Genomic DNA, 23,720 nt, shown 5'->3' on the forward strand with positions numbered 1-23,720 from the left:
AAAGAAGCCTTCATGAAAACAGGTTTCGAGACAAAGACTAACCCGAGACCTATGGGTCAAGTGCACCTGTTTGCGGTTAAAAAATTTGAAGAATTTACTTGAGGCCATTACTTCTGACTAAAGAACCGGTTGTGGCTTACGACGAGTTAAGGGAAGGGGGGCTGGGGGGAGGTGGGGTGGAGGTTGGGAAAAGGGGAGAATTTTGATTGTGAGACGATAAAAGTTACTTGATCCCCCATAAGGCTCTTACACACTTTCCATCTTTTACATCTTGAAATAGTTTAATCACTGGAATCCTGGAAGCTAACGCTTGATTAAAAGATAACAGTGAAAACCACAACTATAAAGGAAGAAGAATTGTCTTGGGCCTGCATGGTACATCAGAGAAACTGCATTATAATTACATTACATTATAATGTCTCGTAACCAGACCCTCTCACCACAAGTCGAGGGTTCTTGTGGGTCAACTAGTCTCTACTAGTCTCAACGAGTCTTAGAGGTTACAAAGCAGCACATTACTTCGTGCCTTTTGCTTTTTTTTTGCGCTACCTCAGTCAGAGTCGCTTTTGAGTGGCAACTTAAATAGCTCAGTTGGATGAAGATTGCGTCACATCTCTGTATGATCAAATCGCGTAAATGAGAATAGCATGGATCCCCAAACTTTTACGGGGAAATTCAACTACAGCTGAACTATAGTTTGACATCGAAAGCCTGCGTTTAAAATGTTTTCTCGTAGAACAGGAAAAGCCTTTAGTTGTTTCAATTCCGCACGTACAATCTCCAGATCTATCATGTGATCTAAACGCCAGGCTTAATGTATCTTTCCTTTGATGCGCGGCAAATTAGATGCAAAGAAAAAGGATAAAATGGAATATTTTTCCTAATTAAATGACTTGAATAATTATACCGAAACAATTATTTATCCCAGGTTCGGTTAATATTAACTTCTTACTGACCGAACGTGAGGGCCGCACAGGGGAATATTGGCCTAGGTCGTGGCAGTATAAAAACGACTGAGGGCCAATATTGTCCAATCATTGTTGAACAATCACGTTTCTGTGTTCAAATTCTTTAGATGTGGAATATTAATCTACCTCCATCTTATTTTCCTCCCTCTCTTCCTTTTCTTCTTTCTCTTCTTCCTCTTCTTCTTCTTCTTCTTCTTCTTCTTCTTCTTCTTCTTCCTTTGGATCTCCTTTAACATACTCGGGTAGCTTTTCCAAGTTGTTCTCTACACAGCGTGGATTATTAGGATATAGAAGGACTTCTTTACCTCTGAACTGGTCTTCCTCAAGAATCTTTTGGAGGATTTTAACAGAAATTTGTTGCGTATGCATTTTATTTCGTTCTTTGACATTGTTACCGATCACTGCAAAACTTTCTATAGCATGATATGGAGAAGAAGTACCGACACAGCATCCGGCAGTCCAAACTGACTTGGGAACATATATTTCATCGTTATCACCTTCCCCAGGCAGCTTTTCTATATGATTGTCGCTGCTTACTATAACCTTTCCATTTTTATCCATCTCGATATGAGCATCAACATCAATAAATGCAGTTCCACTTAAAAGATAGAGCACTCCTTTGTCATCTTTAGTGCACACTTCTGCATACTTTCGTATTCTTTTCTCAAACTTGGACCATTCACCAGCATTAAAAGATGGACGCTGGGGAAAGGCGTTCGTGTATCTAAAAGTAGAACGAAAGGCCACTTTGTCACTTGATAAAGTGTGTGCTGGGGCCAAGTGGCCTCTTTGCCAAGGTGCCGGTGGGTATGTGTCTTTTCCTACCTGGTTCCTAATACCTTTAAAAGGGAGAAAAGGTGGTTAATTAAATGCCCTCTATTTACTATAATATTAGATGGGGTTGAATAAATTTAAAATGAAAACTTCTTTGTTTCATCACTGAAGGCTCCTCTGTCGGTTGAGCTCAACTTTGTTAAAATTGTTCACTTTTGGTGAAGATCAAAAAATCACAGGAATCAAATTTCCGCTATATTCTAGTTGCGTTCAGTTTTCATAAGTTAACAATAGAGTTTGTTTCAAATCAATCATCTGCCATCATCATCATCGTTACCATCAAGCCATTTTCATCAAATTCAAGATCTACAATTCTAGATAGATTAAGGCTTGCTTAATTGCTGATTACTAGCTTTCTATCAGGGAAAGTTTTCTCTTGTAGTGGAGGAATTATCATCTGTACTCATTGTGCATGTGGTCATTCTATGTGAAATAGGACGAGATTACCTGAGAGTCCCGTGGCGAAACAAGTTTGCAGCATGGAAAACACGACATGAGATTAAAGCCCAAGATCACGTAATTGTGTTTGCTTCGTTTAGTTTTCGTGTTCTTGTAGCTTTTTCAAATTAGTCTTATCTCGTAGGTTTCTTTTTGTCACATTTTAGGTCTTATTTGGCTTGGTCAATTATAGCAAAGCGGTTTGCGTTACTTACAATCAAATGTAGCAAGGTGGATTAATGGTTAATCAGGTACCATGGTAGATGAAGTAAATTAAGCGCGCACAGGCATATACAACTACAATGAGAAGGTGGTCATAATCTGTAACTACAATATATAAGCTATTAATGTTAATACGCCACTAACTTGTTGCATTGCCTCTAATAATAATAGGCTTTATTTAGAGAGGGTAAAAACACTTAACAGTAGCCCTAAGACACTGATGACTCTGTGACCCTCAGCCTCTCGGTGCTTCCTATATCTCAACCTGTAGAGCGCAAGCTAATTGAGACCTAATCGTGGTACAAGGGTTGGAAGTTGAATGGAGCCCTCCCCTCTCATTTGGTATTTGTTATTTATTTTTCAGTATACCTTCGTTTTCTTGCCATGTTGGGCGACATCTCCGTTCATAATTCGTGTTGTCTGATGTGAGTTTGTAGGCTGAATATACCGGAATTCCCCGACCTTGATCGAAAAGCGATGTGTAGAAGGTTTCTTTTTCCAGGCTGAATTTCTTTCTATTTTTCTGTTGGCAAATGAGGACCATTCTTTCTTGGTTCTCACGTAAACCCACTGGCAGTGTCCCACTAGGAAAGAACTCTTTGACGTGATTGTGCTCGCAATCATTTTGGACACTTTTACGCAATCCTGGTACATCGTGTGCCTTTAAGCTGTTCCCAATGAGAAACCGACCGTCCCTCGTACCTAAAGATGTAAAAAAAAATTATTATAGAAAGGTCCTTACTCTATTTTTGCTAGTTTCGAAGTTCTTGGAGTCTATAGAAAATGTATCTTGTATCTAACCGGTTTTGTGTTTCATCGGGTGTGGGCCCCCTTCCACCACGTTAGACTCTACCAGTCCAAATATTAGCAGGAAGAGCAAACTCTTTACAATTATGGCGTCCATCTCGGCCGTAAAGCCAAGTCAGGCAAGGTTTAGTCTTCGCAAGTTGACGAAAACGAATGGAATAGTTAACCAGTAACAAATTTCTTATGCCAAAATTTTTTGGTAGACTTTTGCCGGTTGAACAGATGGTCCAATCACACGGTAGAAAAATAACTATTTCGCTACACAGAGTGCACTCAACTAATTCTTTAGACATTGAGTGAATTTTTCTAATGTTCTAGTCATGACCCCATCCTTAAAAGGGCTTTGAACACCTCATATTTTAAACATTTGCTCATGTTTAATTAATAACCTCAGTCAGTTGCCCTTCGAAATAACTTCACTTTAGCTCTTTGCTCGAGTTTACCGACGGATAAAAACTAAATCGTAGAACCTATTTTTATAAGAAAGAAGCAGGTTTTACAAGGTGAGAAGGTGGATCCCAGTAGAAAAAAAAAAGAAAACCAAAAAGAAAGTTTGACGATACCAAGGTGCTACTGTCACCTTTTCTTTTTGGTTTTTGTACTATTTCTGGGTCTTGCAAAGAAGTGTATTCGCGTTCATATCTAAGGTTTATTTCTTTTAACTTTGCTTCGGGTTCAATGGAGTTAACTGTCAGCCGTTTAATGGCCAAGAAAGGTTAATTTGCCGTTGTGCGTCAATGATTGACAATTTTAAACGCTAGTTGTTAAAAACTTAACCGTAAAACTTTGTTTCCAACCGTCACAAAAAGAAATCAACCGCTATTTGTATAACGCACCAAATTTTAAACCTTAGGCGTAAAAGCCATCACCCCTTTCAGAACCTGTTCCCTGAGAAGTCCTAGAAATATTTCAAGTTCTTGAGGTTAACAAGAACTTGATCTATTTCATAGATTCTAACATATCTTTGAAAAAAAAAAATCTAATGGAGGTTGAGATAAAAAAAAATAATTGCATGAATTGGAAATAATTACAAACTGTTAATAATAACCCAGAAAACCTTAAATGTAAAAGTTGTCCCTACTAAACTCTCATCGCCAACGTTTGGTACAAAGCTGAGTGACCGGGAAAAATAACGAATTGCATAGATTTTAGCGTTTTTTTTTCAAGCTACCATGCAAGATATTCATTTTCATTACAATAAAAATTGAAAAATCCCACTTCACGAGTTTATGATGGCCAACTTGACACTTTTTTAAATTGCTTTTGGACAGTATTAGTTATCTAGAAATTCACTAATGCCATGATTTTACGTAGCCAACATTTAATCCGATAATTTACCTTAGTACGTTCCGTTGTTTTGCGTTAAGTCGCCCTGTCTATTAACTACAACTCCGAAAATGACCTCCTGAATTCTCGAAATACTCTAATCCAGCTCTTTAGCAGTGGACAACGTCGATTAAACCATAAAATTATATTTTGCCTGAGAATCTGGTGATACTATAAAGTAATTTAGTTTGTTTCTCATTGTCATCCCAAAACTAAATATAGAACGCAGCGTTAACTTAAAAATATAAATTTAAAAAAATAGCCGTCGCCGTTCACGTTCTCCAGAAAACGCAGAGTTTAATCATTTCACGTTGTCTTTTTGCAGAGGATGCCTAAAAATTTAGAAAGGTTTAGCAGTCACACTCGCACCAAAGACGACATATTGACACGATGAACTTTCATAACTTTTGAAAGAAACTCTTAGTAATCAAATATTACCGAATATCGTCGGATGAACAAACGGGTAAATAAATCGGATATTTTGCCGGGCTGAATCTTGCTCCATATTTTGCGACCTTTTAATTGCTTCACTGATCATCACCACTGAAGAGAACCAAAGCCATGCACAAGACTACAGCAAATGAAAAAGAGTTTAATTGTTCGAGGAAGAGAGCGTTCATAACTCAAAGAGTCATTGCAGTGAGCCGATGTTTGGCTTCTCAGAGATACATCAGTGGCCTGAAAGATTCACTGGATGATGATTGCTCCTCTACCTGTTAAAAATATATTTACATTTTTTAGCAGTAGTAAAGGAATTATAAACAAATAGAAACCTAATGAACAGAGAAGGACTTTAACGTAACATTTTGAGCTGCAATGATCCTAGCACGTGTTTTTTATTCCTATCCACTACAACCTTTTTCATTTGACGGGTCAAATATCTACTCTTAGGCTATCTTACTTTTATTGCATAACTCAGTTTGTAATTTTTTGTTGGTGCTGAAACGGATTTGCCCTTTTTAAAAGAGAAATTTTGGATTGGAAAATTATCTTGATGATGCATATGCACGGTTAATTTATGAATATTCAAAATCGTATGCTTATTTTTACTCTCCATGTGTAATCTGTAAACTGTGACGGTGGAGATTATTAACTCAATAATAAGTTCACCAAGACAAAATTAAGGTAACCCATGAAATATAGGTCAAGATAACCTGTTTGATGTTAATAGTTGCGAGACGTTTTTTTGGAGAGTTAGGGTTCATAATCCAATCATATTTGATCGCGGCTTTTATTTCTGACAGCGTGTTATTAAATAGTTAATGACTGTTCCATAATATTAATTTCGTAAGGCTTTTGTATTTTTATTTATATTGAAATGACTAAACCAGTCAGGCTATGGATGCTTTCTTAGGAAGAAATAATTGCCTGTACAAGAGATTCAGAAAATTCCGAGAATTCAACGATATTTGTTCGAAAAAAGCACTTGCAATATATGGCGAATTAAGGTTCATAATCCAAACATATTTGATTGCGACTCTTATTTCTGACAGCGTGTTGTTGAATAGTTGATGGCTGTTCCTTAATCTTAATTTCGTAAACCTTTTTTTGTTTTTTCATTTTTTTAAAATTGTGAATGACTAAACCAGTCAAACTACGAATGCTTGCTTAGGAAGAAACAAAAAAAAAGGAAAGATTCAGAAAATTCCGAGAATTCACCGATACTTCTTAGAAAGGTACTTTAAATATATGTCAAAAATTTAAGTAGTCGATTTTGTAATGCTTTTTAACTTTCAGTAACAATATTGTTATGACAAATTTATTTGACAGTTGTAATTTGAGTTCCACTCTCAATAAGAGGAATTGTTAATTAAAATTAAGCTAATGATTGGACAGAATTGTCTTTCTTTAGTCATGCATTTAAACCATTGTTTTTCACACAAATTGACATGTTAGCTTGATTTATTATTGTGTGTGGGTAACCGTCGAAGAGCGCGTAATAAAGTTTCTGATCATGAGTTGTACAACGTCGTAAAAATTCATGAGAAAGAGAAGAACTAACATAAAACAGGTTAAACTTGACAAACTTGTATGGCAAACTTCATTCACTAAGTCCAGAGATGTGATTTGCTATTCCCAGTCCCTCATAAGTAGTACTTTAAATAGAACTGAGAGAGGGGAATACAGAGACACGCTCTATCTCTTAATTAACCCCATTTTATCGTTTGGAGTTTTGCGAGCTTGCAACACTCCGGAATAAGCCATAGATATGTATATAAATCAGCAATCAGTCGTATTTTATGTTGAGCCATCGAATAAGGAATTTATTTAAATCATTGTAAACTCCTTTTACATATATTGTTTTATCTAAACTGGCCGATCATCGGCGATGCAGCTCCGATTGTCACACGATGACATACGATGTAACTGTAATGAACCGATTGAGGGATCCCTGTAGAAAGATAACGATCAAAGTGTCCGATGATACAATCTCCATATTTTATTCCTCTCTTATTCGTTTTTGTCCTTCCAGTTTAACTTTGTTGGCATCATCCATACATCCCGGGAATGCTGGAAACAAGTTGACTTCATCCTCTGTTTTGCCCCTCGCTTCATCTGTTGTTAATGCCCGTTGCAAAGTATGCATGGACATTGGACCAGTGTATAGGTCACTTGGATTTTCTGCGTTGTTTCCAAATACCGCAAAATTCCCCACAGCTTCACCACCTCTGACACAGCAGCCAGCAGTCCACAGGGAAGTGGGGACTGTTATGGCAGGGAATTGAGGACGATCTTCATTAGCCAGTTTAGGTGCTTCGCTTGGCTTATTGGCCTTAAATTGGTCTGTATTTGGAATCCAATGCACAAATGAGCTTCCAGTTAAGAGATATAAAGTTCCATCATTCTTAGTACAATGATCTACGGCATAGGTGCGTATTCTTTTCTCATACTGAGACCACTGACCACTGTTAAGAGCTGGTCGCTGTGGCACCGCATTCGTGTAGACGAAAGTGGATCGAAAGCCGGCATCACGATAGCCCGTATCTGATAAAGTATGTGCGGGTGCCAAGTGCCCTCGGTGAAATGGTAGGCTGGGATAGATCTCGTCGCTTCCCTGTTCCTCAATGTCTAAAAAAGGAAATTGAATTATGTCAAATACATCCACTACTAATGCTAAGAATATAAATATTGCTGTTGTGGACGACGGCTAGACCAAACTGCACCAAACTACACCAAGGAGACCGAAAAAGGCAACCTACACCAAGTACAAATAATATTGCTGTTATGGACGCCAGCTAAACCAAACTGCGCTAAACTACATCAAATTTACGCCAAATTACACCATCTACTCAAAAAACACTGAACTGATTTTTAGCATAGAGCACTGAGGGTTAAACAAGCCCTATGTAATAAATCAACTTTCTTAACCTTCGGTTTGTTTCCACTTTGGGCGTGCCCATTCTTTGAAGTCTACGTTATTTTCCGTGAGAGTGTAAGCCGAGTATACTGGAATTCCAAATTGCTTGTCGAACATTGTTCCATAGTGGGTTCCATCATCTTTTTCTTGGTAATCTTTTTGACAGATGTATCTTATTTTGGAGTTCATTGGACCTCGCAAACCTACTGGTGGTTCATTTCCTGCAAAGTTTTTTCTGTAGCATTCGTCCCCATTGTCAGGGTAAACAGTTTTTCGGTTGCCTGTGATATCTTGCCTGTTACCTGGTGTAAAAATAAACAACACAAACATTCAAAATGAAATCTGCCCTCATGATCCTCTGGTTTTGGCTATGCGAGTACATAAGTTATCTGTCACCTTAGTCGTGGTATTTCATGGATCATCCCACCCGTGACTTGTATGCTAACTTTCCTGTTATACACACTGGCCTACAGGCTTGTCTGTATACAGAGAAAATCCAAGTCATTCTCGAGATATTTCATGATATTGTGCTAAAAAGTGTTATATGCGTTCTAATTTCCAACAAACATCTAATGCAAATAAAGCAATCTAGCGAAAAACCCATCTATAACACAGACTTTGATATTCAAAGAGCCCGATGGGAATTTTTAAAATATTTTTGACTTATTTCTCTTCAGAAAAAAAAATCATTTCAATCAAGTGTTGTATTCGCCTCAAAAAGTTTCGTCCACAGAGACTACTCAATGATATCTTCAATTTTTACTGACATTATTTTAAGCCGTATGAGCTACATAATATTTCGTGAACATGATAATTCGGAAGAAAACGAAATAGAAGACTCTGATGACTGTTAAAACAGTCTTTTTATCTTATAACAAGGGAACAATGGGTAGCTCTTTAACACAAGAAGTTGATTTCTGGCGGAAATAGTTGCAAAAATGTCGTAAAAAATTGGTGATAAATTCCACGGCGATATAATACGAGAACAGCCAGTCAACGATACAAAGGTAAGATTTGCCTCTCTACAATCTGGGCTTTGTTGTCCCAGTTATTTCAGTTAGCCTTCCATTTTTTAATGCTATTTCGGTTTTTAAAACGTGAGCAGTTGCTTATCCTACCCTTCCTCAGTTTCCTTTGTAAGGGGCTACCATTTCCGACATTAGCCGCTACAAGTCCCAAGATTAGGAGGACGTGTAAAATCTTCACATGGAATGCCTTCATCTTATTAGCATCAGAGTCAGCAAGTCAGGATACAAATTTCATCAACTGCCTAAAACGAATGGGAAACACCTGGCTGTAACAAGTATTTTATGGGTACAACGTCCTCATGTAATTTCGCAGGTTGAATAGATCGTCCAATAGCACAGCGGAAGTCTCAATATAGCTGGCATTGTTAAGGCAATTGAGTGCTTTTATTCCTCATAAATTAAAAATTGTTTTTTCCTTTGTGTAATTTTATACCAGTTCTTAACTATTGAATACCACTTTAAAGACCTTTCAAAGAGTTTCGAATCGTCAAGTTTTTGAAAATTTTCAAAAAGATATTTAAGTGTTTTGAATATTTAAGATTTGAAACATTGTTTCGTCAGAGCCTAATTATTGGACAATGCACTTTAACAAATTTGACCAACAGAACTATTTCAGGAAAACAAACGATCCAATTTTTTCCTTAAAAGGAAGCAGTTTATAAAAGGTAGGAAGGCGCTGGGAGTACAAATTCTGTTTATAACTCTATATACGACTGAATAGAGTTTGAATTACAGGTCTGAAATTTTAATTGGAGTACCCGTTTATAGAACCTTAATGAAGCAGAAAAACACAAAATTCACTTCTTGCAAAACTTACTGAAAGTATAGCTACCAAACTTCGCCTACAAATAACGAATTTTTTTGAAGCTGTTGCTTTTAGAAGATTTTGGAATGCCTTGCTGTTTCAAAAACCCAAAGTCAAATTAACTCATTCGGAAACAAGATAAATTACTGCATTTATGTAGATAACCACATTTCACATATGAACAAAGAGGGCTGCTGCGTGGATGGGAGAGTATAACAGTGTAATTTAGTATTATCAACTGAGTTGATAACGTAAATTAGCCACCTAAGAGCTGACCTTTGGAGCGTGAGCCTTTCGTCAGAGCGATGAACGAAGGACTTACGTTCGAAACGTCAGCTTTTAAACTCATTGCGATGGCCAATTTGCATTATCAACCCAGTTAATAAAACTAAATCGTCACAATTCACATTGACCGATATGACAACTCTCCTATCTTGCTTTAAAGACACTGCACTACCACACTGGTAACGAACACATCGTCCGGGGGAATTATCCCAGTTTAAAACATTTAAAATTATCTCAAAATGCGTTTTGCACAGGAGATTGAGTAAGGGTAACTGGCATTAGCTGATACCCTGTTAAAATTGCAGCGGGTACCATTTTATAGAAGGCGCTTTAGGCACGTTGCAATTACAAGGGCAACCCCAGAACATTTCGATGCGTTCAGAGCTACAATGAACCTTTCACGTGTAATGTACGTGACTTTACACAATGATATACGATATCTGTAAACATCGTATGCTCAGAGCAGTAGTTAGGATCGTATAGCTTATGTTTTGTATCTTTGTGTAGTCTGTGAGCCACGGCAATTGTCAAAATCATAAAAAGGAAATACATTGGGTGAACCATAAACTTTCTGACGGGCCCTTCCATCCTAGTTTACAAAAAAAAGGAAGGAAGCCTTCACGAAAACATATTTCAAGACAAAGACTAACCCGAGACCTATGGGTCAAGTTCACCTGTTTGCGGTTAAAAATTTTGAAGAATTTTTGCGAAATGACAGTTTACTTGAGGCCATTACTTCTGACTGAAGGACCGGTAACCAGTTATAGTCTGCGAGGGGTTAAGGAGGTAGGGGTCGGGGGAAAGGGGGGTGGGGGTTGCGGGGGCGGGGGAGAATTTGTCTTGCGGCTGCATGGTACATCAAAGAAACTGCATGATAATTACAAATGCCTCGTAACCAGACCCTTTCGCCATAAGTCGAGGGCTCTTGTAGCTCAACTAGTCTTTACTAGTCTCAACAAGTCTGAGAGGTTACAAATCAGCACATTGTTTCGTGCCTTTTTCTTTATATTTTATGTTACCTTGGCCAAAGTCATTTTTGAGTGACAAATTAAATAGCTCAGTTGGTCGAGGATTGCGTCGCATCTCTATATGACCAACCCACGCAAATGAGAATAGACAAATTGTAAACAAAGAAAAAGGATAAAATGAAATAAATTTTTTCTGATAAAATTACTTGAAAATTTATACCGGAACAATTATTCCCCCAGGTTCGGTTAATATTAACTACTTACAGACGCAATGTGAGGACCGTACTGGGAAATATTGGCCAAAGTCGTGGCAGTGTAATCACGTTTCTCTGTTCGAATTATTCAGAAGCGGAACATTATTCCAACTCCATATCATTCTCCTTCCTCTCTTCTTCTTCTTCTTTCGGTTTTCTCCCTTTTTTTCATCTTCTTCGATATTTCCTACTTCTTTGTCTTCTTCTTCGTCTTCTTCTTCCATTTCTTTCTCTACTTTTTCCATCACCTCTTTTTCTTTCTCTTCTTCTTTTTCTTCTCCTTTTTCTTCTGCTTTTTCTTCTTCTTTTTCTTCTTCTATTTCTTCTTCTTCTTCTTCCTATTGATCTTCTTTGCATACTTGAGTAGCATTCCAAAGTTTTTCTCTAAACAGTCTGGAATTTCAAGACATAGACTAACTCCTTCGGCAGTGAAATAGTCTTGCCTAAGAGTATTTGGAGGATTTTAACAGAAATTTGTTGCGTATGAATTTTACCTCGTTCGTTGATGTTTCTGTCGATCACTTAATAACTTTCCAGTTCATAATAAAGAAAGGATGTGTATTCACAGCATCCTGCAGTCCACAATGACGCGGGAACATATATTTTATCGTTATTAGTTTCCCCAGTCCGCGTTTCTAGATTATCGTCTTTGCTTACCCTATCTAGCCTTTTTACTTTTATCTATCTCGACCAGAGCGTCAACATAAACAAACGCGGTTCCAGAAAGAGAACCCCTTTGTGATCTTTGGGGCACACTTCTGCATATTTTCGTATTCATCTCTCGAACTTGGACCATTCACCAGTATGAAAAGATGGACGTTAGGGAAAGGCGTTTGTGTATCTATGTAACTTTTGCTTATTTTCCTTATCTTGTAAGTTTCTGTTGTTTCGCATGTTAGATCTCATTTTGCATATTTAGGTTTATTCAATGATTTTTCGTTAGTCATCACCATCATTAGATTTCAATAGAATAGATTTAGCAACTTAGAGAAATACACAACCCGCATATTGCTAAGCTGATCGGGCGGTTTGTGTTATAATTAAATTGAGCAAAATGGATTAATAGTAAATTAGGTAAAATAGATAAATAAGACATATAATCTAGGGAAGTAATAATAGTAGCTAGAGTTTGATTAAGGATCATATAAAAGTAAATTTTGAGATTAACGTTAAGACACCAACCAAACCATCCTCATCACCAAGCATCGCAAACAATAATTGGTGAACTTTGTTTTTGAGAGGTGTTTATTACCTTAGTTTACGCAAATAAGTTCAGGTTTAGTTCTTCGCCTTTTGAATTTATAGTGTAGTAGCAGCACATTTTGGTCACAATCGCCTTTTCACCGCTTTGCGTCGCTTCGTTTCGTTTCTCTTTGTTCTGTATCGATTCGCTTGTTTTTGCATTGTAAATGAAGTAAATTAAGCGTGTATTGACATATACAACTGCATGGAAACTTTATAATATAAACTTTATAATTTCTTGCTAACGGGTAATGTCTGCATTGTGTTCATCACCAAAATTTTTTTAACAGTAAATTTTTTGCATGATTAGCGGTTAAAATGTGTCAATTTTTTTTAGCCGTTCACGGCAAACGGTTAACCTTATTGAGACCCCCCATTGATCTTTATTCTATCATTTTCACTATAATGGATTGAAAGTTAATAGCAATAGCTTTTAAAATATTTTAATATTTCCCTATAGCCTCATAATGTTCTCTCTAGTAAGTCAACGATTTTATTTTAGATATAAATAAGTGAATAAACTTTCAATATCATGAAGTCTTTTTTACTTTCTTTCAGGAATCTAACTAATAGCTAAGAAATAACAATAAGAAATTTAAGAAACGTTAACGGCGACGCGGTGGACAAAGTCGATTAGATAATTAAAAAAAGAACGTATACTTTGTCTACGAATCTCTCAAATTAAAAAAAAACAAAAATAAAACAAAAAAAAAACCAAACTATAAGCCGTCGACGTTCACGTTCTCCAGAAAACAGAGATTGTATTCATTTCACGTAGTTGTATTGCACAGGACGTAAACAAATTTCAAAGATTTATAACGCACGTGCACTGCCACTGTTCCGCTCATGAAATGTTTTGTTTAGTGACGTTTCCGTTGCCGTTACTGTCATGGTTTTCTTAAGCTCTTCAATGGCTCAGCAATGACGTTTGGTAACAACACTGATTAATTACTGCTCCTCTACCTGTTGTTATTATTTTTTCGGTAGCGGTAAAGGATTCATTTTAAAGGGAAATATTATAAACAAAAAAGAAACATAATGAACAGCAAAGGTCTTTAACGTAACATATTGACCTTCCCTAATTCTAACACCTGTTCTTATATTCTTGGCCACTACACTACCCTCTTCATCTTACTTTTTTAGCATAACTCAGTTTGTAATTACTGTTGGCGCTAAAAAAAAAAAAAAAAGAATATGCCCTTTTTTAAAAGAGAAATTTTGAATTGGAAAATCATCTTGATGATGCACATGCACGCCAAATTTTACGATATCTTTTTAGAAATGGCATTCTCGAAGGAATATTCAAAATGGCATTGGTTACTTTCACTCTTTATGTGTAATCTGTAGGCCGCGACGATGGAGATTATTACCTCAATAAGAAAGAGTGATGAGAAAAAAAAAAAGACGAACTCTTTCATCCTGAATAATGAGGTTACTGGCAATTAAAAGCGAAAGAAAAACCTCCACAAACACCAAATTTAGGAAACATTACGCCAAGACAAGATTAAGGTAACTGATGAAATATGAGTCAAGAGAACCTGTTTGATGTTAAAAGTTGTGAGCAGTTTTTTGGCGAGTCAAGGTTCATAATCCAATCTTATTTGATTGCGGCTTTTATTTCTGACAATGGGTTACTAAATATATTATGACTGTTCCTTAATCTTAATTTCTTAATTTGATTAACTTTTTGTTGTAGTTTTTTTTTTTTTAATTTGAAATTACTGAACCAGGTCAAGCTACCAATACTTGCACCGGAAAAAACAAGTACCTAAAGAAGAGATTCAGAAAATTCAGAGAATTCACCGATATGTATTCGAAAAAAGCACTTGAATTATGTTTAAAAAATGCAAGTAGCCTATTTTGTAATGCTTTTTAACTTTCAGCGGAAATGTTTTTTTTACAAATTTATTTGAGGGTTGTTATTTGAGTTGCACTCTTAATAACGGGAATTGTTAACTAAACTAATGATTGGACAGAAGAGTTTTTCTTTAGACATGCATTTAAACCATTGTTTTTCGCTCGGTGAGCGCGGAATAAAGTTTCTGATCATGAGTTCTACAACGTCGAAAAAAATCATCATAAAGGGAAGAACTAACATGAAACAGGTAAAACTAGAAAAAACTAGTTTGGCAAACTTGATTGATTTCATTCACTAAGTCCAGAGATGTTACTTGCTATTCCTAGTCCCTAATAGGTGGTCCTTTAAAAAGAAGTGAAGGGAATTCGGAGGCACCCTCTATCTCTTTATTAATTCCGTTTTTATCTTTTAGATTTTTGCGAGCTTGCAACACCCTGGAATAAGCCATATATACATGTGTACATATAAATCAGCAAAATGTTTACTCTTATAATATTATAAGCCATCGACTAAGGTATTTATCTAAACCATTTTGCTCCTTTTATAAATAGAGTGTTTTAAATAAACTAGCCGATTATCAGCGATGCAGTTCTGGTTGTCATACAATGTCACACGATGTTACTGTAATGAACCAATTGGGGCATTCCTTTAAAAAGGTAATGATCAAAGTGCCCGGTGATACAATTTTTATTTCGTAATTCTTTTTCACTTGAATTCATGTTGTGCATATTTTAGTCCTCTCTCCTCCGTTTAAGTGTAAGTTTCACCTCTTTGGCATCATCCATGCAACCCGGGAATGTTGGAAACAAGTTGACTTCATCCTCTGTTTCACCCCTCGCTTTATCTGTTGTTAATGCCCATTGCAAAGTATCCATGGACATTTGACTAGTGTATAGCTCACTAGGATCTTCTGCGTTGTTTCCAAACACCGCAAAATTCCCCACGGCAGTACCACCTTTGACACAGCAGCCAGCAGTCAACAGAGAACTTGGGACTGTTATGGCAGGGATTTGAGGAAGATCTTCATTAGCCAGTTTTAGTGCTTTTCTTGGATTTTTGACCTTAAAATGGTTTGTATTTGGAATCCAATGCATAAATGAACTTCCAGTTAAGAGATATAAAGTTCCATCACCCTTAGTACAACGATTTACTGCATAGTCGCGTATCAATCTCTCATACCGAGACCACTGACCACTGTTAAAAGCTGGTCGCTGTGGCACCGCATTTGTGTAGACGAAAGTGGATCGAAAGCCGGCATCACGATAGCCCGTATCTGATAAAGTATGTGCGGGTGCCAAGTGCCCTCGGTGAAATGGTAGGCTGGGATAGATCTCGTCGCTTCCTTGTTCCTCAATGCCTTAAAAAGGAAGTTAAATTATGGCAAATAGAGCCATTATTATTGTTAAGAATATAAATATTGCAGTTGTGGACGCCAACTAAACCAAACTTCACGGAACTACATCAAACTACGCCAGAACTAGGCCAAGGAAACCGAAAAAGGCAATTTACAGCAAGCACACACAACAACAGGTGCACCATCTACACCATCTACTCAAAACAACACTGAACTGGTTTTTAGCTTAGAGCAATGAGGTTTTAAACAAGTCCTATGCAATAAAATTAACTTGCTATCGGAAGTTTGAATAAATACCTTGGGTTTGTCTCCATTTTGGGCGTGGCCATTCTTTAAAATTTACCTTATCTTCCGTGAGAGTGTAAGCCGAGTATACTGAAATTCCAAATTGCTTGTCGAACATTGTTCCATAGTGGGTTCCACCGTCCTGGTAATCTTTTTGACAGATGTATCTTATTTTGAAATTCATTGGATCTCGCAAACCTACTGGCGGTAAATTTCCTGCAAAGTTTTTTCTGTAGCATTCGTTCGCATCGCCACCGTAAACAGTTTTTCGGTTCCCTGAGATATCTTGCCTGTTACCTGCTGGAAACAACAACAACATAAAAAAAAACATTTAAAATGAAACTGCCCTCATGATACTCTGGTTTTGGCTATGTGAGAAAATAAGTTATCTCACAACTCTGTTGTGGTATTTCATAGATCATACCAGTTGTCACTTGCATGTAAATTTTCTTGATATATGCACTCGCCTACGGGCTCGTCTGTATGCAGAGAAAATCCCAGTCAGTCGTGAGATATTCCAAATTAAACCAATCTTGTGAAGACCCCATCTCTCAACCAGATGTTGGTACTCAAAGAACCCGATGGAGAGTTTTAATATATTTTCTTGACCTATTTCTCTTCAGAAAAAAAAAAAGTTCATTTCAATCAAGTGTTGTATTCGCCTCAAAAATTTTCTTATGCAGACACCATCTAAGGAAATTCAATCAATACTCAGTTGCCAGTGATTAACTTTATTTCATTTACTGAGTAGTTCATAAGAGCACTTGAATTTTCGCTGAGATTATTTTAAGCCATGAGCTACATTTGATAACTCGGAAGAGAGCGAATTTTTCTCCATGAAATAGTAGACTCTGATAACAGTTAAAATATTCTGTTTATCTCGTAACAAGGGAAAAATTTTAAAAAAAGTTTTGATAAATTCCACGGCGATGAAAGAGAAAGAAAGAAAGACGAGACCAGTCAGTCAACGATATGGTTAAAGGTAAGGTTTGCCTCTCTTCATTCTAGGCTTTGTGGTTGCTATTATTTCAATTAGCCACGTAGTTTTTTTAAACGATTTCAGTTTTAAAACGTGAACAGTTGCTCATCTTACCCTTTTTTAGTTTCCTTTGTAAGGGGCTACCATTGACGACATTGGCCGCTAGGAGTCCGAACATTATCAGGACGAGTAAAATCTTCACATGGAATTTCTCCATCTTAGCATCGGAGTCAGCAGGCAAGGGTGGGAATCTTCATCAACTGCCAGTAACGAATGATAAACACCTGGCTGTAAGATGTTCCTTAAGGGTACAACTTCTTCGTGGAAATTTGCAGGTTGAATGGATTGTTCAGTAGCACAGCAGAAGTCTCAATACAGCTGGTATTGCCTAAGTGAAGCCACCTGAGTGATTTAATTCCCCATGAATTAAAACTCTTTTTATTCCCTTTGTGCAAACTGAAACTAGTTCTTAACAATTGATTACCCCTTCAAAGACCTTTTAAAGAGATCCGAATTTTCAAGATTTTAAAAATGTTCAAGATATTTAAAAGGTTTTTTTTAAGTATTTTGAATATTCAGATTTTAAACATTGTTTCGTCAGAGCCTAAGGAATGGACAATACACTTTGACAAATTTCACTACCAAAACTATTTCAGAAAAACACACGATCCAATCTTTCCCTTAAAAAAAAAAAATAAAATTAAAAAAAAAAAACAGTTTGAAAAAGGAAGGAAGGTACCGGGTTTATTGAAGAAACAAATTAAGAGACCTTTTAAAATATTAGTTTCAAACCATATGATATCTTAACGGGTGCCTCTTTCAGTGTTTTTTATTTGGGTACCAAACCAATCGCAGTGTAGCTACGTTCAAAGTATCCGGATAAGTGGTCTAAAGAGTATTTTTAATTAAATTGAACAAACGCTAGTTCTAATCCAGAAAATTAAGCCATCCTAAATCCACCTAAATCGGATATCAACCTGAGTTATTATTATGGCATAGATATACATGTATATATCGTTTGCCTTGACCCTTGTTTAGCCTTAAAGAGTTGACACTCTCGTGTGAAGGAAAACTGAATTCAAATCAGATAAACACGAAATTCACTTCTCGCAAAACTTACTAAAAATTAGCAACCGATTTTTGCCTACATCTAACGAATTTTTCTGTAGCTGTTGTTTTACGAAAATAGAGCTTGTTTCCTTAGATGAGTTTGGAATGCCATGTTTTAAAAGCACGAAATATTCTTTCTTAGTCCTTTAAAGAGTGTTATCGAGTTACCTAATGAAAAATTAGAATTAAATTAGTCGGAGAATATTTAGCTTCCTCTTTGATACATTTAGGTGTGGTATTAGACGTCGAATTAACTCATTCGGAAACTAGACGGATCACTGCATTCAAGTGTACAACCAAATTTCACATTTGACCGATTAGACTACTCTCACATCTTAATATAAAGGCACTCTACGCCCACACTTGGCCCAGTTTAAAACAGGTAAAATTATTTCAAAATCTTTTTTTCAGGAGATTGGGTTAGTTTAATTGACTTTAGCGAATACCTTGTTAAAATTGCAGTGGAAATCATTGTATAGAAGGTACTCTCGGCAGGTTGCAATTAAAAAGGCAATTCCAGACCAGTTCCATGCGTTAGAGCTGCATTGAGCCTTTTACATAGATCCAACGCCACGACTGTTACTGTCGTTTTAGCAACCTTCGCTTATTTCATTCAAACGTGTCAAAAACAAAGGCAACATTTTGGTTAGATGTTCATTACAAAGTGATAGCCGACCCGGAACTTTCAAATGTGCTCACGGGCGATGCAAAGCTTGTCCTTTCATTTATAACATTGAAAAAAAGCGGAGACCCAAATAATTCATTAAGATAACAGAGCACTTCACGCACATCTCCGCCGATTTCATATATTGCATGAGTTGCACCTATAATAAAGTTTGGATATAACGCGCGCTGTTGTTGGTTGAAATAGCGTGCTCTATCAGAGTATAGAACATAGAGCAAGAAAGCTCACGTTTTCTGCCAAATTGTACTATGTCCGACCATTTTCCGGAGTTCTCTGTAGCTTTTTTGAGGGTTGTCCAATACACCCAAACCGCTCCGTTTTTTTTTTTTTACCGGAAGTCGATTCACAGTGAATGCGTCTTATTATACCAGATGTCTCCTAAACATTCTCTCATTAGATGGAAATGCATACCGGAAATCAATTTGCGAGACACCTTACTAGTAACTGTCAAGGGTTGTTGGAGATGTTGTCGAATCGACTCGATTCGACTTCAGTCGAATCGACTCGATTCGACTTCAGTCGAATCGATTCGATTCGACTTCAGTCGAACGACTCATCTCCGTTAAAGTCGACCCGTCATACCTGAAGTCGATTTGCAAGACACTTAAAAAATATTCCGCAAGTAGCTACTAATTGGGGCTGAAGTTGTTGTCGAATCGACTCGATTCGACTCGAATCGACCGACTCATCTCAGTCAAAGTCGACCCGTCACACCGGAAGTCGATTTACAAGACACTTAGAAAATATTCCGTTAGTAACTACCAAGGGTCGTTGAAAATGTTGTCGAATCGACTCGACTTCGCGACGTAGAAAAAATAACAAAGATGCATCCAAACCAGTTGCTAGATACTTTAATCTCCCTAACTATTTAAAACAGCATATGGTAGTTAGCGGTTTTTCCAACATCTAGGCAGTTCGGAAAGCCGCAAAACTCTAGAACAAAAATTTATCTTTCAAATCGGCTCTCTTAATCCCTACGGTATCTACGAGCGCTTTTCATTGAACTCATTTAGTCTGGTTTGATCGTTACTATATTATATTCCCACCAATAGAGCAACCCACAAATCCTCCAATGGCTCTAGCGAAGGGCTAACGCTCGAAAGGTCAGCTTTTAAACTCCTTATGGTGGCCAATTTACGTTATCCACTCAGTTGATAACACTAAATTACCCTGTTCGAAATAATATTAATGATTAAAGTGCGAATATGGTTTTTCTTCTAGACTTTTTTTTCACTTAAATTCGTTCTGTGTACATAGTCTTCTCTCCTCCGCTCAGGCCGGAGGGTTACTTTGTTGGCATCATCCATGCAACCCGGAAATGCTGGAAACAATTTGACCTTCGGTGGCTTGCCACTTGCTATATCCCCTTTAATTACCTCATGCAATTTACCCATGGAGACTTGTTGAGTAAACGTCTCCTTCGGATCTACCCTGTTGTTTCCAAACACTGCAAAATTCCCCACGGCATCACCATCTTTGACACAGCAGCCGGCCGTCCACAGAGAACTGGGGACTGTTATAGATGGAAATTGAGGAAGATCTCCATTAGCCAGTTTAGGTTGTCCACTTGGATCATTGATGTCATACCTGTCTGTATCTGGATCCCAATTAACAAATGAAGTTCCAGTGAGGAGATACAAAGTTCCATCACCCTTAGTGCAGTAATCTGTAGCATAGTCACGTATCATTCTCTCATACTGAGACCACTTACCACTATTAAAAGCTGGTCGTTGTGGCACTGCATTCGTGTAGTAGAAAGTGGATCGAAAGCCGGCGCCATTATAACCCGTATCTGATAGAGTATGTGCAGGTGCCAGGTGCCCTCGGTGAAATGGTAGACTGGGATAGATCTCGTCGCTTCCTTGTTCCTTAATGCCTTAAAAAGGAAACTGGATTACGTCAAACAGGTTCATTATTATTGTTAAGAATATAATTATTGCTGTTGTGGACGCCATCTAGACGAAACTGCGCCAAACTACATCAAACTACGCCAGAACTACGCCAAGGAGACCGTAAAAGGTTATCTACAGCAAGCTCACAAAACAGCAGGTGCACCATCTACACCATCTCTTCAAAACGACACAACTGGTTTTTAGCCTAAAACACTCAAAGTTTAAACAAGTCCTATATTATCAGAAGCTTGAACAAATACCTTCGGTTTGTTTCCACTTTGGGCGTGTCCATTCTTTGAAGTCTACCTTATCTTTCGTAAGAGTGTAAGCCGAGTATACCGGAATTCCAAATTGCTTGTCAAACATTGTTCCATAGTGGGTTCCATCATCGTATTCTCGGTAATCTTTTTGACAGATATATTTTATGTGGAAATTAATTGGATCACGCAAACCTACTGGTGGTACATTTCCCGCAAAGTTTTTCATGTAGCAGTCAACCCATTTTCCAGGGTAAACAGTTTTTCGGTTGCCTGTGACATCTTGCTCATTATCTGCTGGAAAAACCGAGACAAAAAAAAGACTTGAAGTCATTCAGAGTGAAATCTGCCTTCGTGATTCTCTGGTTTTAACTATGTAAATAAATAAGTTATTTGACGCCTCTGTTATGGTATACCCTAATTATAACATCCCACTGGTCACCTTGGTATGCGCACTTGATTACGGGCTCGTCTGTATGCTGAGAAAATCCCAGTCAGTCGGGAGATATTCCAAAAGTAAAGCAATCTTGTAAAACCCCATCTCTCACCAAGATGTTGATACTTAAAGAACCCGATGGAAAGTTTTTAAATATTTTTCTTGACCTATTTCTCTTCAGAAAAAAAAAAGGTCGTTTCAATCAGGTGTTGTATCCGTCTCAAAAAATTTCTTTCACAGGGACCATTTAAGGAAAATCAATCAATACTCAGTTGCCAGTGATTAGCTGTATTTCAGGTACCTGGTAATTCATCAAAGAACTCCGAAAAATAGCTACTTGTTGACGTCATTTTAAGCTATGAGCTACATTTGATAACTCGAAAGACAGCGAATTTTTCTCCATGAAATAGAAGACTCTGGGGACAGTTAAAATATTCTGTTTATCTTGTAACAAGGGAAAAAGGGTACTTTTTTGGCAAAAGAGGTCGATTTCCGGCAGAAATGGTTGCAAAAAATCGTAAAAAAGGTTATGATCGATTCCACGGCGATAAAAGACGAGAACAACCATTCAGCGATATGGTTAAAGGTAGGGTTTGCCTATCTTCAATCTGGGCTTTGTTCCTGTTATTTCAATTAGCCATGCAATTTTTTAATACGATTTCAGTTTTTGAAACATGAACAGTTGCTTATCTTACCCTTTTTCAGTTGCCTTTGTAAGGGGCTACCGTTAACGACATTGGCCGCTATCAGTCCAAACGTTAGCAGGACCTGTAAAATCTTCACATAGAATGCCTCCATCTTAGCATCAGAGTCAGCAGGCGAGGATAGGGATTTTCATCAACTGCCTTAAACGAATTGTAAACACCTGGCTGTGAAAAATTTCTTATGGGTACAACTTCCTCGTGGAAGTTTGCAGGTTGAATGGATTGTCCAATAGCACAACAGAAGTCCCAGTATAGCTGGTATAGCCTGAGTGAAGCCACCTGAGTAATTTAATTCTCCATAAATTAAACTCTTTTTTTATTCCTTTTGTGCAAATTGAAACCAGTTCTTAACTTTTGATTACCCCTTTAGAGACCTTTTAAAGTGCTTCGAATTTTTAAGATTTTTAAAATGTTCAAGATATTTAAAAGGTTTTTTTTAAAGTTTTTTTAATATTCAGATTTCAAACATTGTTTCGTCAGAGCCTAATTCAGATAATGGTCAATACATTATAACAAATTTGGCTAACAAAACTATTTCAGAATAACAAACGATCCAATCTTTCCCTTAGAGAAACAGTTTGTAAAAGGAAGGAAGGTACCAGTTTTATTGAAGAATCAAATTGAGAGACCTTTTAAAATATCAATTTCAAACCATAAAATATCTTAAAAGGGTGCTTCTTTCGGTGTTTTTTATTTGGGTACCAAACCAATCGCCGTGTAGCTGCCTTCAAAGTGTCCAGGGTTTGTTAATTTAGAAGGTACGTGGTCTAAAGAGTATTTTTAATTCAATTGAACGAATGCTAGTCCTAGTCCGGAAAATTAAGCCATCCCAAATCCACCTAAATTGTATATCAACCTGAGTTATTATTATGGGATAGATATACATGTATCATTTGCCTTGACCCTTGTTTAGCCGGGTGTTTTTGGCAGACTTATACCTGTTGAATTAACGGTTCAATCACACGGTAAAATGTTCCAAATTTTAACGGTTAGCCACAGAAGCCATTACCCTATTCAGCACCTGCTCTCTGATAAGTCGGAGAAATATTTCCATTTTTTTAAGTTTAACAGCTACCTGATCTATTTCATTGAATCTAATATATCTTCCAAAAAAATCCATCTAAAAGTTTCATCGCATGAATCAGAAATAATTACAAATTCTAGATAATAACCCAGATGCCTCAAATGTAAAAGTTGTCTGTGCTAAATTTTTATCGCGAATTTTTGATGCTGAGTGCTAGGGAAAAATCATAGTACATAAATTTTGCACTTTTGTCAACAGTCCAAGCTACTAATTCAAGGTAATCATTTTCGTTACAACTGAAACTGAAAAGTTCCTCTTTAGAGGAACTCTTTCCTCTCTTGAGAGCAACTTTTAGCAATCAAATATTGCCGAATATTGTCTGATGGACAAACGGGACGCATTAAAATTAGCGTATGCTGACAGTTTTACAATTTCGATGTAAAAAATGCGACTGATTCTTTTTCGGGAATAATACCCACTAAAAACAGATTGATCAGAAAAGATTGTCAGCAAGTATATAATTCCAAGACTTTTATCCAACCTCCTTAGTAAGCAGGGCAGATGGACCTCAATGATTCTAGCTGTCGTGCAGATGCGTTCA

General features: G+C 37.1%; 5 protein-coding genes across 6 annotated transcripts in view; all 5 read right to left on the reverse strand.

Moving 5' to 3' along the window:
- The window catches only part of LOC113682165 (uncharacterized), a 57,201-nt gene that overhangs the window by 9,369 nt on the left and 24,112 nt on the right, over positions 1-23,720 (reverse strand). The gene's annotated exons all lie outside the window — the stretch shown is intronic.
- LOC113682164 (uncharacterized) lies at positions 925-3,474 on the reverse strand. Its single transcript, XM_027199320.2, has 3 exons — positions 3,264-3,474; positions 2,832-3,164; positions 925-1,807 (listed from the first exon to the last, which is right to left on the reverse strand). The coding sequence occupies exons 1-3, from the start codon at positions 3,364-3,366 to the stop codon at positions 1,086-1,088; spliced, it is 1,158 nt and encodes a 385-aa protein (XP_027055121.2). The 5' UTR covers positions 3,367-3,474; the 3' UTR covers positions 925-1,085.
- LOC149044839 (uncharacterized) lies at positions 6,832-9,262 on the reverse strand. The gene is made up of 3 exons (XM_089206130.1): positions 9,072-9,262; positions 7,965-8,255; positions 6,832-7,664 (listed from the first exon to the last, which is right to left on the reverse strand). The coding sequence occupies exons 1-3, from the start codon at positions 9,172-9,174 to the stop codon at positions 7,036-7,038; spliced, it is 1,023 nt and encodes a 340-aa protein (XP_089062256.1). The 5' UTR covers positions 9,175-9,262; the 3' UTR covers positions 6,832-7,035.
- Positions 14,787-17,352, reverse strand: LOC113682160 (uncharacterized). The gene is made up of 3 exons (XM_027199316.2): positions 17,126-17,352; positions 16,045-16,329; positions 14,787-15,750 (listed from the first exon to the last, which is right to left on the reverse strand). The coding sequence occupies exons 1-3, from the start codon at positions 17,226-17,228 to the stop codon at positions 15,125-15,127; spliced, it is 1,014 nt and encodes a 337-aa protein (XP_027055117.2). The 5' UTR covers positions 17,229-17,352; the 3' UTR covers positions 14,787-15,124.
- On the reverse strand, positions 19,644-22,300 carry LOC113682161 (uncharacterized). 2 transcript variants are annotated; one of them, XM_027199318.2, is made up of 3 exons: positions 22,087-22,300; positions 20,959-21,249; positions 19,644-20,682 (listed from the first exon to the last, which is right to left on the reverse strand). In XM_027199318.2, exons 1-3 carry the CDS (start codon positions 22,187-22,189, stop codon positions 20,024-20,026), a joined length of 1,053 nt encoding a protein of 350 aa, XP_027055119.2. In that variant the 5' UTR covers positions 22,190-22,300; the 3' UTR covers positions 19,644-20,023. The 2 variants fall into 2 exon arrangements, with proteins under 2 accessions (XP_027055119.2, XP_027055118.2); XM_027199317.2 differs by having other exon boundaries at positions 20,959-21,252.

The sequence above is a fragment of the Pocillopora damicornis genome, chromosome 5 (genome assembly GCF_964200805.1).
Source record: "Pocillopora damicornis chromosome 5, jaPocDami1.2, whole genome shotgun sequence".
Classification (NCBI taxonomy): Eukaryota; Metazoa; Cnidaria; class Anthozoa; order Scleractinia; family Pocilloporidae; genus Pocillopora; species Pocillopora damicornis.

Excerpts from the sequence above, each read along its gene's own strand:
- LOC149044839 (XM_089206130.1), bottom strand. The coding sequence starts at position 9,174 with ATGAAGGCATTCCATGTGAAGATTTTACACGTCCTCCTAATCTTGGGA. Across the intron at positions 8,256-9,071 it reads ACAAAGGAAACTGAGGAAGG|GTAACAGGCAAGATATCACA; the intron begins GTAGGATAAGCA and ends TTTTTACACCAG. Across the intron at positions 7,665-7,964 it reads AAAGTGGAAACAAACCGAAG|ACATTGAGGAACAGGGAAGC; the intron begins GTTAAGAAAGTT and ends TTCCTTTTTTAG.
- LOC113682164 (XM_027199320.2), bottom strand. The coding sequence starts at position 3,366 with ATGGACGCCATAATTGTAAAGAGTTTGCTCTTCCTGCTAATATTTGGA. Across the intron at positions 3,165-3,263 it reads CCCGATGAAACACAAAACCG|GTACGAGGGACGGTCGGTTT; the intron begins GTTAGATACAAG and ends TTACATCTTTAG. Across the intron at positions 1,808-2,831 it reads AACATGGCAAGAAAACGAAG|GTATTAGGAACCAGGTAGGA; the intron begins GTATACTGAAAA and ends TCCCTTTTAAAG.
- LOC113682160 (XM_027199316.2), bottom strand. The coding sequence starts at position 17,228 with ATGGAGAAATTCCATGTGAAGATTTTACTCGTCCTGATAATGTTCGGA. Across the intron at positions 16,330-17,125 it reads ACAAAGGAAACTAAAAAAGG|GTAACAGGCAAGATATCTCA; the intron begins GTAAGATGAGCA and ends TGTTTCCAGCAG. Across the intron at positions 15,751-16,044 it reads AAAATGGAGACAAACCCAAG|GCATTGAGGAACAAGGAAGC; the intron begins GTATTTATTCAA and ends TTCCTTTTTAAG.
- LOC113682161 (XM_027199317.2), bottom strand. The coding sequence starts at position 22,189 with ATGGAGGCATTCTATGTGAAGATTTTACAGGTCCTGCTAACGTTTGGA. Across the intron at positions 21,253-22,086 it reads ACAAAGGCAACTGAAAAAGG|CAGATAATGAGCAAGATGTC; the intron begins GTAAGATAAGCA and ends CGGTTTTTCCAG. Across the intron at positions 20,683-20,958 it reads AAAGTGGAAACAAACCGAAG|GCATTAAGGAACAAGGAAGC; the intron begins GTATTTGTTCAA and ends TTCCTTTTTAAG.